We start from the raw sequence: 17365 nt of genomic DNA on the forward strand, positions 1-17365 counted from the left end.
CCAGCTTGTAGTCATGGCTGTGTCCCAGTTCCTGGCCCATGTTGTGTGTTCTTTAAATGCTTATGATCTGAGCTGCTGGGAGGAACTGGAAGATTTGGGAACACCCTGCATACAGGAGGAGGTAGGTGATTTAGAATGGTCACATTTGAACTTGGCACCTGAGGGGGGAGTGGTAATTAAACTTTAGGGTGCAGCACATGAGTGGGGGTTTGTTAATACTCCTGCCTGGGAGGTTTGGGTGGGGCTTAGGAATTTGCAGTTACAGTAGGTTGCCCTGGGATGCTGCTGGAACCACACTTGGCTGCTTTGTTGGGAAAGGGACACTCAGAAAGGATTCCTAGAGACAGAGGACAGAGCCGGGAAAGGCCACAGCTTGAGAATGGTTGCCAAGCCACAGGGTCGGGAGCTTTTCTGCAGCTGAGCTCAACTGGCTCACAAAAGGCCAAAGATTAGATTAAGATCATAGAATTATCAGCCCAGAGAAAGGAAATTGACAGGTTCTGATAAAAGAGTAGTGCATGGTGCACAGTGATTTATCTTGGGACTTAAACTGATAGGGAAGGAAGTGAACCGTGGTAGAGATTGGAGATTCAGGAGACTCGTAGAGCAGGGTATATCTAACTTTTTGGGCTTCGGTCTGTAGTAAGAAATACATTGTACGTTGTGACCCAGTCATAAATGTTTATATAGCTGAAAGTTCCATGACGACTTTATTATTTGCAGTCCACTCTGGTGTTCCTATTTCTTTAAAAACGTGCTAGTCCTAGCTCAGTATGTTGATTTCATGATCTGGTGGGTTTACAACCCCTGGTTTGAAAACATTGCTTCCAGAGATGGTCTGGATTAGGTGATGGGAGTCAGAAGGTGACGGCACTGGGAAGACACACCACCTGCTTATTGATTGGTTCATGGGAGGTGCAGGGTTGGAGGTGGAGTCGTCTGGGTGTTTCACGTCGTGCTCAGGAGGTGGTTGCTGAAGTGTGTGGAGGTGGTTGTTATTGGCGGCAAGACCCCATAAGCTTGGAAGCTGAACTGTTAGTCAGTTCGTCCGCATGGACGTCGAAGTCCCGTAAGGCAAGCTTAAGGACTCAAGGTAAAAATGAAAGCAGTTCTTGGGATGGGTTGTACGCTAGGTGCATGACGTTGGTCCTGATGGACCCTTCTGCCCAACGATTTGATAGCCTAGCAGAGTGAAACCTACTCCTCCGCATTTTATCCCCGTGAACAAGTGACTGTCTGCTGTTCCAGAGGATGGTGGTTTAGGGGTGGGGAGTGATGTATAAGTAATTTTTTTTCTTTATGGAGAATAAGCATGAAAAGTTGTTCAAAATTAATCTGAAAAGTATTAAAACATTTGTATAAATAGTGCCTATTTTATAACAATTGTGAAGTGTGAGAGATTCAGTTAACGACCTTGAAGGTATATCTTCTGTTGTGGAAATACTGGGTGAAAAAACTTACTGTGCTAAATTACCAGTGCAAAAAATATATATATGACAATGCTGTTTTCAGCTGGTAAAAGTTCAGAAGAAACTTTTTAAAAATAATTTTTATGACTTTTAAAACTAAGGCGGTTCTTAGTTTGGAGGGAAAATATTTGGAAGTTAATTGTGGGATATTGAGATATATTTTCCAACCTCTCATAGTACTGTTATATCATAAAACGAGTGATTTATGTCTGTGTTGGTAAACACACATCTGGGCACGTGCTGCTTTTCCACTTATTTCAGATCACTCCTATATTGCTTTCGTATAACATTTCTCCAGAGTTGATCTGGAGTTGAGATTCTCTTCAGACGGTACAAATCAATGCACCTTTCGAGAGCATGATCATTGTTGAAACATCTTCAAGAAGTAACTAGCGTTTCAGAATCTGAATTTGATAAGGACAAAAGCCAAATAAATGTATGAACTTATTATGAGGGGAAAATTTTTAAAGGTGCTCAAGTAAAGAACATAATTTGCTGTAGATCAACAAAGTCTTTTGTAGCTGCTGCAAGCAAACTGCTTGCGAAACTTGATCAAAGAGCCGAATTGCTGCTTTGGAGGATGAGGATGGTAAGGACATCTCTGAAAGCCAGAAATTACTAGAACCAGGACTGAGAACACTATGAGCAGTGGGCTTTATTTACTAAGAATAATTATCATTTAGTGCTGACTCGTAAAGATTTCAGCACTAGTTGTCTTCTATATAATTCTACTTTTTAATGGAAACCGTAGAGAACCACTGTGTCAAGTCTGCAAATGTAGCCTCCCTGTCCCTTCTTAATTTAAGTAATTAATGATCTCCCTTAGGGGGGAGTCCAAGGATGAGAGCCCCAAGGGAGACCTAGCTTTTCTTCAGTCCTGCTTCTGCTGATGAATAATCCCTTTTTCCGAGGACCAGTCTGATCGGGAGGTCCAGCTTGCCCCCTGAGGAGCTGCAGTTTTAAATCTTGTGTCCCAGTTACTTGTGCAGGTGATAGTTTGCTGTCAACCTGCATTGTGATTTGGGTTGAACTACATTGTCTGCTTTTGCCAGAATAATTACTTGTGTTTTCAAGTTGAATGTCCATTTAGCCTGTCAAATAATTTATGCCCTTTATAAAGGTACAAATGAGGAGCTCTTCTTGGGATATGCGCCAATAATTGTATTTTTAAGTGTGGTCCAGTTGTTATCTATAACTCCATCTTTGCACTTTATCTCATGCTGTCTTGTTTACTGTGTGTAACTTGCTTTTGGTTGTGGCTTCTGAAATTTCACCTGATCAGTCCTGAGGCTATTCTCCCCCTCCCCTCACCCCTGCAAGTAAGGCTGTTGAGATTTAGCTGGTGCCAGTACATAATAGTTTGTTACCGCCTAATCCAGTGTTTCCTACTGGTTTCCCTCCTCTTTGGGGGAACTTAGTATGTATATCACACCCTCTTTCTTTCACTATTTTTAATCCAGTTCTGCTTTTTAAAAGTTTTAAAAATCATTTTAAATTCCTTTTGTTTTTAATTCTTCAAAGGCTCTAAAGAAGTTTATTCTCTTTCTAAAATTTTTCAGTTTTGCTAACTTACGAAAGAGGGTTTTTTCCCTTGCTGCTTTCATTACATAAAATAGCTTTGCTGTATTTTGAGCTAAATGTTCCTTTATGGGCTAGCTTATATAACATGGTTCCTTTTGAGCACAATCCGTTTGAAGTGTGTGGCGTTCCTGGACTACCACTGTATCCCTATGTCACAGGCAGGCCCGTGCTCGGACACCAGCACAGACTAGAACTGTGTTTCCTAGTCATGTGTATAAATTGACACCTTCTGTAGTATCTGAGTGTGCCCTTCAGAGGTCTGAGCCCACATGTCTACAGTGTGTTGGGCACTGCGCTGGTCTTGGTAGACTAATTAGTGAAAGAGAATTTCAGATAACTTTAAGCACTAAAAAGAAATAAAACAAGGCGGCTATGAGAGAGTGACTGTGAGGGAGCTGGCGCCACCTTCGGTTGGGCGGTCTCGGAGAAGGGACGTTTGAGCGGAGGCCAGAATAACGATAAAAGGGAGTCTGTACATTCAGAGATGGGGGGTGGCCGGGACAAAGGCACAAAGGCGGGCAGGAACTTGGCAGGGATAGAAGGATGTGACTGGAGCCTGGGAGGGCCCGGGAGGAGGAGGGAGGGCAGCAGATGAGGTAGGGAAGGGGGCAGAGCAGGGAACCCGCGGGGAGAGCCCGGGATCGAGCGCAGGGTTAGGAGCTGGGGGTTATTCTGATGGCGGTGAGGATTTTAAGCAGGGAAGTAACATTTAATTTTCAAAAGCTCTTGTAGGCTGCTTTGTAGAGAAGGATTTCAGTTGTTCGTCATTCTGGAGACGCTCTGAACAGTGCTTAGCTGCTCATGAGGAGGGGGCAGTCCTGCCAACTTGGGGCTTTTCTCGTTGCCTCCCCGCAACCCCTACTTATAAGCTCGCGTATTAGTTAATTTGAGTGTATGGGGACTGCCCTTGGTGTGAAAACACTGTGCCCCCTGTGGACCGCACCTCTCCGTGGTCTGGAGGAGGACAGGCCCAACCCAAACCCCAGGAGCGTAAAACTGGTTTTACCAAACCTCTCTCCTTGGTTCTCCCTGCGCCTCCTTTGAGATGGAAGTTCCGTGAGATACGGCGAGCATGTAGAGTGTGTGCTTAATAATGATCTGAGGACGCGTGAGAGAAGGAAGGGTTTGGGGTGAAATTAGGGAGGGACCACTTCCTATTTCCTGCTGATAAAATCAGTCTGCCCTTCGTATTCGCCCCACATCCGGGGGTCAGCCAGCCTCGGATGGAAAATATGGTGGGTGGGGGCAGAAAGCTCCGAAAGGCAGAACTTGAATTCATTGCACCCCGGCAGCTGTTTACATGGCATTTGCATTGTACCTACTGGGTATTATAAGTGATCTAGAGATTCAGAAGTATGTGGGGAAATGCGCTAGGTTGTATGCAAATGCTACGCCTTTTTTTGTGTGTGGTATAGTTGATTTACAACCTTGTGTTAGTTTCAGGTGTACAGCAAAGTGATTCAGTTATGCATATATATTATTTTTCATATTCTTGCCCATTATGGTTTATCACAGGATATTGATTGTAGTTCTCTGTGCTATACAGTGGGACCTTGTTGTTTATCTGTTTAGCAGTATATATCTGCTGATCCCAAGCTCCTAATTTATCCCTCCCCCCACCTTCCCCCTTTGGTAACCATAAATTTGTTTTCTGTGTCTGTGAGTCTGTTTCTGTTTTGTAAATAAGTTCATTAATATTACACTGTTTTATGTAAGGGACTTGAGTATCCTCGGATTTTGGTGTCTGAGGGGAGGGATGGCTGTAATGTGGCCTGTGTTCTTGCAGTGTTTCTTCACAGGGTATCCTCTTCTAAAGTCCTCCACTAGAAATTTACTGACAACAGGAGGGTGAGGACTTGGGGCTCTGATTCTTGATTTGTTAACATACAGGCTCAACTATTACTGGTGATTTTGTGAAGTCAGAGCATTTCTTTATTGTCTTCTGTGTGCCAGACATTGTGAGGCCTTCAATATTGAATGATTGAGAGAGAACTTCTACCTTGAAGAAGTTTTAAAAACCGACTTTTATCACATACTTGCAGATTATCCTCTTTAAAAACTACTTGGTAACACTTATAACAGCCATAAGTGAAGAGCCGAAAGAAACTGATCATGCTTTATTAATTTTGAGTTCAAAATTAATAGCCATATTTCAGGGACACCAGAGGAAATTAGCTTAAACCTTATTTAAGAGTTTGTTAACTTTTGACAAACTATATGATATGCCTACTGGTCAGTACTGTTTGTTAATGTCACAGACATGTGTAATTCATAATAGTGTAATTGCTTGAATTCCTGTAGTATATATGGAATTTATCTCCATTTAGAGTATTTCTTGGTAAAATAGTAGAATTAAAGTTTTTTTACCCTAATATGCCAGTGCGTACTCAGCTATTGCTCTCTTTTATAGGGAAATCCTCATTGACGATTCAGTTTGTTGAAGGCCAATTTGTTGATTCCTACGATCCAACCATAGAAAACAGTAAGTATTGTTTTCAAGGATTTATAAACTGAGAAGCCTGATTTTTGCCTACAAACAGCCACTGTGTATTCCTGGAGGCTTTGATTGCAGGGGGTATTCAGTTAAACCTATAGATCTCCAACTGGGGACCCAAAAAAGCTTCCAAAAGCTTTACCCACTTTACACTGAATGAATTTTATTCAGTGTCTGGGTCCCACCATCTAGAAATTGTTATTCATCTCCATAGGAATCCATTTTTACATTGGAACCTCATATTAGAGATGCTGCTTTAAGAAAACAAGTAGAGAGCAGAATCTTTTTTTTTTTTTCTTTTTTCCTTCTCAACAGTAGCCCTTCTTAGGGATTCCAAGCTTAAAAAGAAAGGATGAACACACTCCAGATCCTTTGTACCTTACTCTTGTAGAAGTGCTAGTCCCCCAACCCTTTCTAGTTCTAAAGACTTGAGAGGAGGCTGTGGAGAAAAGAGCTGTCGGGGATTGGAGAGAGCCCTCGCAGCATTTCCTGAGAAGTTGGCTCCAAAGCCTATTGGCATTTCAGGCCATGTGCAGAAGAAAGCACCCAAGACCAGAACCAGTCACAGCCTTTACCCTGTCTAGTTTCAGTCCATGGTTTCAGAATCTTCCTGAAGGATTCTAGGACTACGACACAAGTCTTGATTCTAGGGATCGTGGAAGAGAACCTGAAACACTTCCATCCAGGGAAGCTGGTCTTGTTTTGTGCTATCTTAGAACCCTAGGTAGGCCCTGGAACCAGTCTTCTTAGTTTCTGGGCACCAGGACTTACCCAGGATTTATCACCAGGAGCACATAGATTTAAACGTGGGATTCATCAAACCCTGATTGGTATGTTAGACATGAAGCCGACTTAACAGCCAGGTTCATGGACTTTAACAGCTAGATTCACAGACTTCACCTGCCCAAAGCTTGCAAGAGAGAGACTTAAGAAGAAGCTTACAACAGGGGGGTGGACAAACTACGGCCTGCAGGTCACAAAGGCCCCACTGCCTTTTTGTACAGCCCATGAGCAAAGAATGGTTTTTACATTTTTAATATTTGAAAAGGAATAATGTTTGTGACATGTGAGTGTTCTGTGAATTTTAGATTTCGGCACCCTAGAGTTTTATCAGAACACGGCCCTGCTTGTTCCCTTACACTATACTGTCTATGGCTGTCTTTGCTCTACCGTAGCAGAGCTGTTGAGTAGTTGCCGCATAGACCATATGGCCCACAAAGCCTAAGATAGTTACTGTCTGGCCCTTTTCTGGAAGAGTTTGGCAGCTTCTGGCTTAAAATATTCAGCTGTCCTTCGTGTCCTGGTGTGCTGGTGGCAGGGGAGGAAAGCTGTTGGTTGCTAAGCTAACTCTGGGAAGAGAGTTTGAAGTAAGCCCTGCCGCTCTCGGGGGGAGGAGTCCTGCCCTCACGCGGTGTTGATTCGTTAGCTGGCACATGGTGGTCTGCCGGTGTGCGGGGCAGACTCATTTTAATGCTACCTGAACAGGTTCGGTTGTCCGCCACTGCGATAAGAACAGAAGAAAGCCGTGATCTTGCCCTTAATATTTGCTGTATGTAGCAGTTTTTAATTTTGTGTCCTTAAAGAGATAAGGTTCATTTGGGAATTTTAGTCATAGAACAGTAGAAGATAGTTTTCGTGGTAAGCTCTGCCCATAAAAGTGGTTCTTATAATTGTGTATCTTTGTGCTATTTAAAATTGAGTTGGAAGGAGAGTCATGGTGTTGAATACAGATGCATTTTCTTTATATGTAAGGAATGGACCCAGTGAAAGTACAACTTTCTTACCTTGATAGTATCTCAAAAACATAATGAAGGCTGTGAAGCATCAACTTGAATCATGATTTTAATGTTTACCTGTCTAACACTTACTGTTAAATAGTAAAGAATGAATTAACAGTATTTATTAAATCTTTAGACAAGAGCAGAATTTACTGTCAAGGGTATGTGAATCCCTTAAAAGTTCATGAGACATATACAGACATCACATTCCATTTACCAGGCTTCTGACCGTCTTACACAGGGCAGAAATCCTTCCTCCACCCTTTCCCCCATGATTTAGTAGAAAAACATTGTTCAGAGATAACAAGGATTGAGAAAGGGAGTAGTTATCATAAACTCACTGCTAGCAACATAAGTGAATGGGTAGTTTTATGGTTTTAAAAAACACAGTACTCTGTAAATCTGGGGATTCTTTTTACACTTAACTTTATAATATAGAACAGGTTGTTTCTATCAAACGTTCGGTAGTAACACGTCTCTGTGGAGTATCACTGCAAAAGCAAAAATGCGACTATGTCATCTTCTTTTAACACAGCGGTATAGGAGAATAATATCAATGAAACCATAATAATATTTTCTAGTTTGGGGAAATTTCTAGACCAAATACTGCTATGCAGATGTAGCTTTTTTATATACTGTAGTAATAATCTCACAACTCATGCAAACTAAATTGATATGATGACATTTAACTAATGGTGGTTTATAATTTAAAGGAAAAAATAGCAGGTCACAGTTTCTGCCATCTCAAGGTAGCCCTGTTGATGAATTAATAGAGCTGCTCTCAGAAAGTTGGGGAATTCTCATTAGGAGTCTTGCAGCATTATCAAGCATTGCATGGTGGGTAGACTTCTCAGTAGGATATGAATTAGGAGTTCTCAATACACTTTAGTAATACAAATCTTACTTTGTGAATATCCAGTTTTAGAAATCTCTTATTACCTTGCTTATTAGTAGGTTTAACTAGTAAGTGGCTATTAGTCTGCTTAGGGCAGTCTCAGGGTTTTAGGTTGGAAATTGGATTAATTTCTCCAGTGATTGAAAAAGGGAGGGAGAGAGGAAAGTGATACCAGGAGAGAGCCAGCTTTGCCTTTCTACACAAGGATGGCGTAGGAGAATCTGTTCCTGGTTTATGGAACTGACAGACGTACCTCTCATTACACTTCGCTTTTTCCTATAGTAACAAGAAGAGGCAGTTTTCCTGTGGCAGATGGAAGGTCTTCAATTTCATTTCACTGCCGTGTGTAGGAGGATTTACATCCTTTTTAAAGGCAACGAAATACTAAAACGTTTATTAATATCTTATTTCTTGTATGCCTCTTCCCTCACTAGCCAGTACTCCCCCAGCCTCCTTGGCTGAATTTTCGTTGTTTTTCTGACCCGGCATCGCAGGTGCCCCTCTGGCTCTCTCTGAACTTGCTTTCTTGTGATCCTCGCTCTCCAAGAACTTGCTGGGCTCACCACGGCCCCCAGCCTCTCCTCTCCCCTGAACTGGTATTTCGTGGGCTTTCCAACTGAACCTACCTAAACCCAGGCCCTGCTCCCTCCCTCTCCCCTCCCCCTGTGCTGCACCTGCAGGCTTTCCCTCTGTTGATTGATGGTAAATCGTGCGTTTGCTCAGGCCAAAAACTTTGGGGTCATCCTGATCTCCGTTCTCTCACACCTACTTCCAGTCAATCAGAAAACCCTTTTGGTTCTACCTGTGCATTACATCCAGAATCCACCGTTTCTCACACCTCCGTCTCCGTCCCTCTAGTCCAGGCCACCGTCATCCTTTGTTCACGATAGTCTGTGTAGCCACTATACTGTGGGCTCCTACTGATGTTCCGTATCCATTTTTGTCCGTTTCATTTATTCACAGCATAGCCAGAGTGATCTTTCTAAAATACAAATCAGACCAGGTTACTCCCTGCTCAAAACCCTTGGTTTTCCCATCACATTCTGAATAAAAACCTGCGGTCCTCACCGTGTCCTAATAACGTGTCCTGCCTTGTCTCCAGCCGTTCTCTCGCAGGCTCAGCTGCTTTGCCTTCTCATTTTTCCCTGCCTTTCTTACTTCTTCACTTGCAGTTTAGGCTCTGCCTGGATGCTTCTCACAGAGAAGACACCTGACTGTGTGTGTGTCTCGTTTGCCTCTCTGTCTGCTTCCTCCTCCTTTTACTGGGATGTCAGCTCACCGAGGCCAGAGACTCTGCAGTGTCTCGAGCACCTGGAACGATGCTGGTGGTGATCATGGGCACTCAAAAAATAGTTCTTGAATGAATGAATGTTTTGTTTCAATAACGCTTTCACAATAATTCCATTGTCCTTCACAACCACAACTACTTAGTGCTAATTGAAGGTTACAGGTTTGTTGCTCACCAGCGTCCCTTACAGAATTTTCATCGAGTCTAAGACGCACCTCTGATCTTACCTGACTGAGATGTCGTTGGGCATCCCAAGTTCAGAGAGGTTACAACGTGGGGGAAAAAAAATTCCAATAGAATTTTTTTTCTTAGAAATGATGAAAACAGTTTATATTGGGTACTCCCTATCTTGTTATATTCGGATTCAGTTTTCATCTAGTTTGACTATTTCAATAAAGTGATAATTTTCAGAAAGGGCACAAGAATGATATAAAGTGTGGCAATTGGCTTGAGTAGTCTGGTCTGTAATTTTCACTCCCCTGATTCTAGCAGCCCTGCCCACATCAGAAAAGTATGGTGCTACTATGAGTATCTTTGATTACTGCTTCTCTTTCAGCCATCCTTTCTCTCCCAGTGGAATTCATCATTCAGATAAGATTACTCTCTCCTCCTTGTTAACGGTTTTCTCTCCTGATTTTCATCTGTCTCTTTTTGCTTTCTCTTTTGTCTGTGGGACAAAGTGGGCAAAAGTGGGTCCTCTCTCAGCTGTTCAAGGGATAGATTCTGTTGCCTGGCTCCAGTCAGGAGATTTGAAGACTCATTGTGAGTCAAGATGGCTGGGACGGGCTGTACGGAAGAAATCTGTTCCATTTCGTTATCAGGGTTCCAGATGGTTACTTTTTAATATCCTGTTACTTTCTTTCCTCTCCATTTGTTTGAAGTCTGTCTCCTTAGAACTGTGAATTTTCCCCAAGTTATTTGAGTCTGATTTCCCCCCAGATAGGGAAAGGTTGTTGTGACAAATTGCTTGCATCTTTCAGCTAAGTGGAGATGATGGCTTCACACAGAACATGTTCTGTTGCTGTCCTCTCTCAATAAAATTGCTAATTTTCTAGGTACTGAAAGTTCTTAGCACTTCAGTTAGTATCAGCTCTTCGTACTCTGGCACCAGACTTGCTATAAATTAATGACAAGTTGTGTGCTTTTGGTTCATTCTAGAACTCAGACTTTATGTGATATATTTCACTTTTTCACAAGAGGAAAAGACTGTCCACAGCTAGAGCATTCAGATCACTTTTACAAGATTCGAAGCGTTGCCTACTTTGTTTCTTTGGAAAAGGTTCAAGGTTTACCCAACATTGGTTTTAGGCAGTCAGCGTTGCTTAGTAAAATAATGGAAGTAGTGAACAGTCTATAAACTCAGATATTCTTTTTTGTTTTGTGGGATCTTTTTATGAGATTATTAAGGACTCTGCTTAATTGGTTGTCATTGTTTGAGCTTTCAGTGTTCCCAAGTTCATGTTTTTCTAGCTAATATTTAATTCCTTTTTCACTGTAGCTTTCACAAAATTGATCACAGTAAATGGACAAGAATATCATCTTCAACTTGTAGATACAGCTGGGCAGGTAAGTGTGTCAGAATCCCATATAGTGCACCCGACAGTCCTAGCCCTGCCACTGATGCTTAAACACAATGACACTGCCAAGAAAACCCCTCGTGATTTATGTGTGTTTGGATATTAACAGGCTGTCTACTTTGTCTTTTCTAAGACATTTACAGAAGTTTTTCAAATAATGAACTTGTTTTTCTACTGTAGAATTGTTTTAAATATATTCATCATAACATTGTGACGGTTTATATTTATTAAAGGTTAGTAGTTCTCTATTTTCTAAAGGTTGATTCTGTATCAGAGAATCACATTAGCCCTTTTCCTCCCTTTGTAGTATGTATCCTCCTACGTTAAGAAGAGAAGTTGATGTTTTCTAGGGAAAGGGCCTGGGAAAGGCATAGGGCAGAAATGAGCTGGTTGTATTGGATCTATTATATGATTACAAGATTAAGGAGTGTTGGTCTCATTTGCTAGACAGTAACTGGCAAAGGTGAGTAACCCCCAAAAGAGGTATGCACAGGTTAATGTAGCAGTGATGTGGCGACTGGATCGCCAGAGGAATCAACTGGAAGCAAAGGGTGAAAGAAATTAAGAGAACTTGAAGGGAGCCAAGAGAACCCTTGTGACAGTGTACCTTCCCCCTTCCATGTCACCCAGTCCTGCTTTTCCTAGAAACCATTTTGTTCGGCTGATTTTATTACTGTTGACTGGAGGGTGGGGCATGTAAAGAAGCTGGGATGTCCCCTTGCATCTTATAACCGACAAAGGATCAGACTAGCAGGAGGGTGAGTGTAGGGTAGACTGGTCTGCCGTGTTAAATGGAGGCTTTTTTCTGGAACCTGGGGAAACTGGCATAGACCTAGAAAGATGTGGCCTGTCTTGCAGGTTTGGAATGAACTCCCTCTGCTTTATATTTTGAAGTGAACATAGAAGGAAAGTGTAAGCCCCCCTAGTGAAGCAAGAAAATAGCTGTATTGGGTCGTTTTAGCACTGGAGGAACCCTGGAGTTTCCATTCTGGAAGCTTCAAATAAAATAAGTCAGAAATGTGTATGTCAGAGAGCTGTAACATAAGTCATTCACTCAACATCCGCGGTGGATGTGCTGGGCTTTCGTCTTCAGACCTCATGGTGGTTTTCTTGGAGCAGAGTCATCCTAGGCTTTTACTCTACGGGGTACCTGCCTATTGATAGAATGGGAGCCTGTTGGAACAAGGGAAATAACAGAAGTCTCCATTAGCGACTGACGACATAGAGGACGCAGCTTATCTTAGAAGTTAGTGTACGAAGAGCATCTGGGGTAGGACCTTGTTCTGGATTCTTAGTGTTGGTATTTTTTATAATAGTTCAGGCAATTGTGTAATTTATTACCTAAAACAAAACACTTCTAAGAGTGAAGGGGGGACACTGGTAACAGGCTGGGACAACAGGTATAAGCTGAGAGTGTCCTGGGTGAAGAAATATGGGAGTCTGACACTATCAAGATTTCGGTTTGGGACTTACCTGGTGGCGCAGCGGTTAGGAATCCTCCTGCCAATGCAGGGGACACGGGTTCGAGCCCTGTTCCGGGAAGATCCCACACACCGCAGAGCAACTAAGCCCGTGCGCCACAACTACTGAGCCTGCGTGCCGCAACTACTGAAACCCACACGCCTAGAGCCCACGCTCCTCAACAAAGAGAAGCCACCGCAATGAGAAGCCTGTGTACCGCAATGAAGAGTAGCCCTGCTTGCCGCAACTAGAGAAAGCCCACGTGCAGTGACGAAGACCCAACACAGCCATAAATAAATGTATGTACGTATGTATGTAACAATTTTTAAAAATCCATTAAAAAAAAGAATCCTCCTGCCAATGCAGGGGACACGGGTTCGATCCCTGGTCCAGGAAGATTCCACATGTCGCAGAGCAGCTAAGCCCATGTGCCACAACTACTGAGCCCGCGCACCTAGAGCCCATGCACTGCAATGAAGAATAGCCCCCACTCGCCGCAACTAGAGAAAACCCGCACGCAGCAATGAAGACCCAACGCGGCCAAAAAAAAAAGATTTCGGTTTGCTTTTATATCTTAGTTTTGAATTTTCATTAAGCTCGTGGAAAGTAAGGGTAAGGATGCAGATTGATAAGTCACTTTCATGTGACGTAACTATAGCAATTCATTTTATAATAGGCCAGAAGGAGAATCAGTATTTCGTAGTTGTTCGGAGCATGGGCTCTGCAGTCACACTGCCTGGATTTGAATCCTAGGTTTTCTCACTAACTCATTGACCTTGAGAAAAGTAACAAACTTTTCTGTGCCTCATACGTTTCATCTGTATAATGGTGATAACTGTGGTGCCTGCCTTCACAGGATTGTTATATGTTTTAGAGGTGATTTATGAGCTTCAAGAGAACGTGATCCTTACTTGTAGTTCTTTGATGCCACTGAGGCTAGAGCGGGGGCCTAGCATGGAAACTCAGTTGAGGTTCACAGTGGGAGTGGGAGTCGTGCAGGAATCTCTTATACTTGGAGGAGAGCTGTGTCCTCGAAAACATTTCTCTGGAGAGAAAATTCTTTATATTGACTCTCCTTATGAAAACAGAATGTGTGTTCCTCAGAGATTCTGTTTTGCTCTAAATCATAAATGTACACTTGGACATCACACGCCTTTAACTGTTTTAATGATAGAGTAATATAAAGAATGACCCCAAAAGGATCAGAACTCTCAGGGAATGAGTGTACAGTGTGAGTATGCAAAGAGCATAGGTTAATTCCTGGCTCTGCTGTCTTGCTCTTTTGGGCTTTGTTACTGCTGGCTAAGAATATTGAGAATTTCTGCACAAAATAAGTTCAGATTTAGCTACTTTGAATAATTTTGTTCTCATTGCAGCTAATAGTTCCAAAAGGCTATATTCACAGCTGGGAGACCGTAAAAGGTTATGCTGGTATTTACAATTCACGATGGTGCAACAGGGGTGGTATTTCCTTATGCTACAGTCCTGCCCTCGTTCTGTAGAAATTGGATGAGATAACACTTATATTTACTGCTCTAAGAACTGTTTTTAAATCGGATTCATATCATGGGGTTGAGACTGCTGGCAGCAAGGAAAAATGATTATGATAGCAAGTACTGTTCATTTAGCAGTTTATTTTATACAGCTGATTTAATTGCCCAGCTAGGGATGATAAGGAACAGAGTGAGTGGATTATTTTTAGTTTGCTTGAAATATTTTGTTTTGACCTAATTTAAGTAAACTCAGTGACAAGTGGCTCAGAGACAGTCAATTTTAATGACAAATTCCCTTTTAAAAAAAGTTTTAAATTCATTTAAAAAATAATAATAATACATGTACATGTAAATAAAATAACAACAAAAGGTAAATAGTCAAAATTAAATCTTTCCACTGTAGCTATCTTAGCTTCACTCCACCAACAGTACCCCATTATCAGTTTCTAGTAAATGCTTCCAAGCTGTTTTATACGTGAACATGCAAATATAGTTTTAAACTATTTTTTTCTTTTCTACACAAAAAGTAGCGTGTCTCTATATCTCCATCTTGGAAATTATTCCGTATCAGTGTATACGGGCTCTTTTCTTCCCCCCATGGCTGCATAATGTCCCATTGTTTGGATACATCGTAATTCAACTATTGATCAGCAGTTAGGTTGTTTCCAGTCATGCCACCACCAGCAGTGCCACAGCCAGTATCTTGTGTTACTTTGGAAGGATGGTATGTATGTAAGAAAATGTCCTGGGTGTGGGATTGCTGGACCATAGGGTCACATTCTTGGCAGCAGTGAATAGGCGTGCCTGTTTCCCTACACCCTCGCCAACACGACGGGTTACCACATTTTTTGATATTTGCCAGTCTGCTGGGTGAAAAAATAGTATCTCAGTGTCGTGTTTTTCTTCTTATGAAGGAATTTGATCATATTTTCCTGTGTTTGAGGGCATTTGTATTATATTTCCTCTCTGCACATTATCCTGTCTATTCATGTACTTCGCCCTTGTCTATTGGGAGGATGGTCTTTGCTTGTTGAGTTGAAAGATCACTTAATGTGTGAAGAAAATTAGCACTAGAAAATTAGCTACGGAACTTCCCTGACGTTCCAGTGGTAAAGAATCCACCTTCCAATGCAGGGGACGTGGGTTCAATCCCTGGTCGGGGAACTAAGATCCCACATCTGCGAGGCAGCTAAGCCTGCACGCCGCAACTACTGAGCCCACGTGCCTCAACTAGAGAGCCCGCATGCTGCAAACTACAGAGCCCACGCACCACAACTAGAGAGAGAAAACCCACACGCCACAACTAGAGAGAAGCCTGCGCACCACGACGAAAGATCCCATGTGCCGCAACTAAGACCCGACGCAGCTAAAAAAATAAATAGATATACCTTAAAAAAAGAAAATTAGCTGCAGCGTTCTGTTTTATTTTCAGTCCGTCTTTTGTTTATGTTTTTTGTTTGGGAGGTTTTCAGCCATGAAGAACGTCTTCATTTTCATATGGTTGAATTTATTAATCTCTTTTTAACCAATACTGGTTTTTTAAAATTTTCCCATCCACTATGTACCTAGTTTCAGTTTTCATCTTCAGATCTTTTATTCCTCTGGAATACATTTTTGCTAAGGTTTGAGGTAGAGATCCAACTTAGCCATTTCCCCCCAGATGGCTCTGCATTTGTTCCCTGTACATTTTGTTGAGGGTTACTTTTTATCCTTACTGGTTTGAAATGCCAGTATTATCATATACCTACTTCCCATGACTATTTGGGTCTTTGTAGATTTCCGTGTCTGCTCCATTCATGAGCTAGTATTGCACTATTTTAATTACCGTAGCTTTATGGTTTCCACCCACCTGCCTCTGCAGTTGCTATTCTTTCTCCGGAAGTATATTTTTTATCAGGATTATCTTACATTTGTATATTAATTTAGGATTAATTAGTGGATACCCTTCTGATTCTACATATTCTTGCTGAAGACCATGGCACACACTTCCGCTGATTTAACTCTTATCTCTTGGGCGTATTTTAAGATTTTCTCCAGATGGATCATATACTTTTATTTTCTTAGGCTTATTACTAGGAATTTTGTCCTTTTTGGTTGCTTTAAAGCTGAGGGTCAAAAAAAAAAAAGCTGAGGGTCTTTTTCCTCTGTTATACTTCATATTTTTTACACTGTACTTCTTGAATATGATTATACTTTTCTTTTTTCCCACATCTTCACTTCAGGAAAAAGGTAATTTGAACTTCGGGTCTGCTGTACCTGAGCCGGTGACTAAAATCATTTGAAATTTTGTTTTTAATCTGGGTCAAAAGATCTCTCGTTCCATTAACAACTTGTTTTTCAACATCAACACTAAAATGAATTCCACTTAATGAAAGTCGTACTATTAATGAAATCAAAGAAGGTTTTATTTTGCATATGTAGTAAGCTCTGTGATGTTGAAATGCTATTGTGATTAATGACTATAATATCAGAGAGTTGATAGTAAAACTTTACTTTTTTTTTAAGACACTTTAACATAGGGCAGTGCCTCAGGGCCATCATCGTAATCACGCTATGGAATTGCAGAGTTAACGGAGACAGTTACTTGATGTAGGGTGGCTTGCGTGGTTTTTCTATAATAGTGCCTGGGATGTGTGGTATAGTCACAATTATATTTCAACTGAGAGGGAAATGTTTGTACCGTACAGTGGCACTCTTGAGAGCTGCATTGACGTTATGCACGCTTGTAGTCTTTGATAATTCTGTATCTAGAGCAGCAGGGTTTTTCTTAAAGCATTGTAAAGCTGGTAGTAACTGGCTGTTTCATAATGTGCACCTTTCTTTCTGATTCCTGAAGGTGCTCAGTGTGTAGCTCATCTGATCCTAACAAGTCTGGATAGACTGCCTGAGTCCAGTGTTTCGTTTCTCTACTCTCTTCCTCTTTTTCAAGTGCTGGTAGCAACCCACTAATGACTGGTACATTGGGCTCAGGCCGTTGTGACTCACATGCAGAAAATAGGTGAAAATACACATTTATGGAATAAACTAGTAGCACTTGTGAATTTACTGAGAGGCCTAAGAGACTCTGGACTTCGAGGCCCATAAAGGAGAGGTGGTGGTGCTTTTCCCTTGATACAAGGTCACGGAACCAGTCTTTTCATTCCTTCCATCTTCTTCTCCCAGGAACTGCAGCAGACGTTAGCTGTCCCTCAGAAGTCTTAGAATAGGGGCTTCCCTGGTGGTCCAGTGGTTAGGACTCTGCGCTCCCAATGCAGGGGACATGGGTTTGATCCCTGGTTGGGGAATTAGGATCCTGCATTCTGCATGGCAAAAAGAAAGAGAGAAAGGGA

At 41.9% G+C, this 17365-nt stretch overlaps 1 protein-coding gene across 1 annotated transcript in view; it reads left to right on the plus strand.

Moving 5' to 3' along the window:
- Positions 1–17365, plus strand: part of RHEB (Ras homolog, mTORC1 binding) — a 47589-nt gene that overhangs the window by 21949 nt on the left and 8275 nt on the right. Inside the window, exons 2-3 of the mRNA XM_032643555.1 lie at positions 5461–5532; positions 11004–11071. Coding sequence (XP_032499446.1) covers positions 5461–5532; positions 11004–11071 — 140 coding nt within the window. The remainder of the gene's footprint in view (positions 1–5460; positions 5533–11003; positions 11072–17365) is intronic.

This window comes from Phocoena sinus, chromosome 9 (assembly GCF_008692025.1).
Source record: "Phocoena sinus isolate mPhoSin1 chromosome 9, mPhoSin1.pri, whole genome shotgun sequence".
Taxonomy (NCBI): Eukaryota; Metazoa; Chordata; class Mammalia; order Artiodactyla; family Phocoenidae; genus Phocoena; species Phocoena sinus.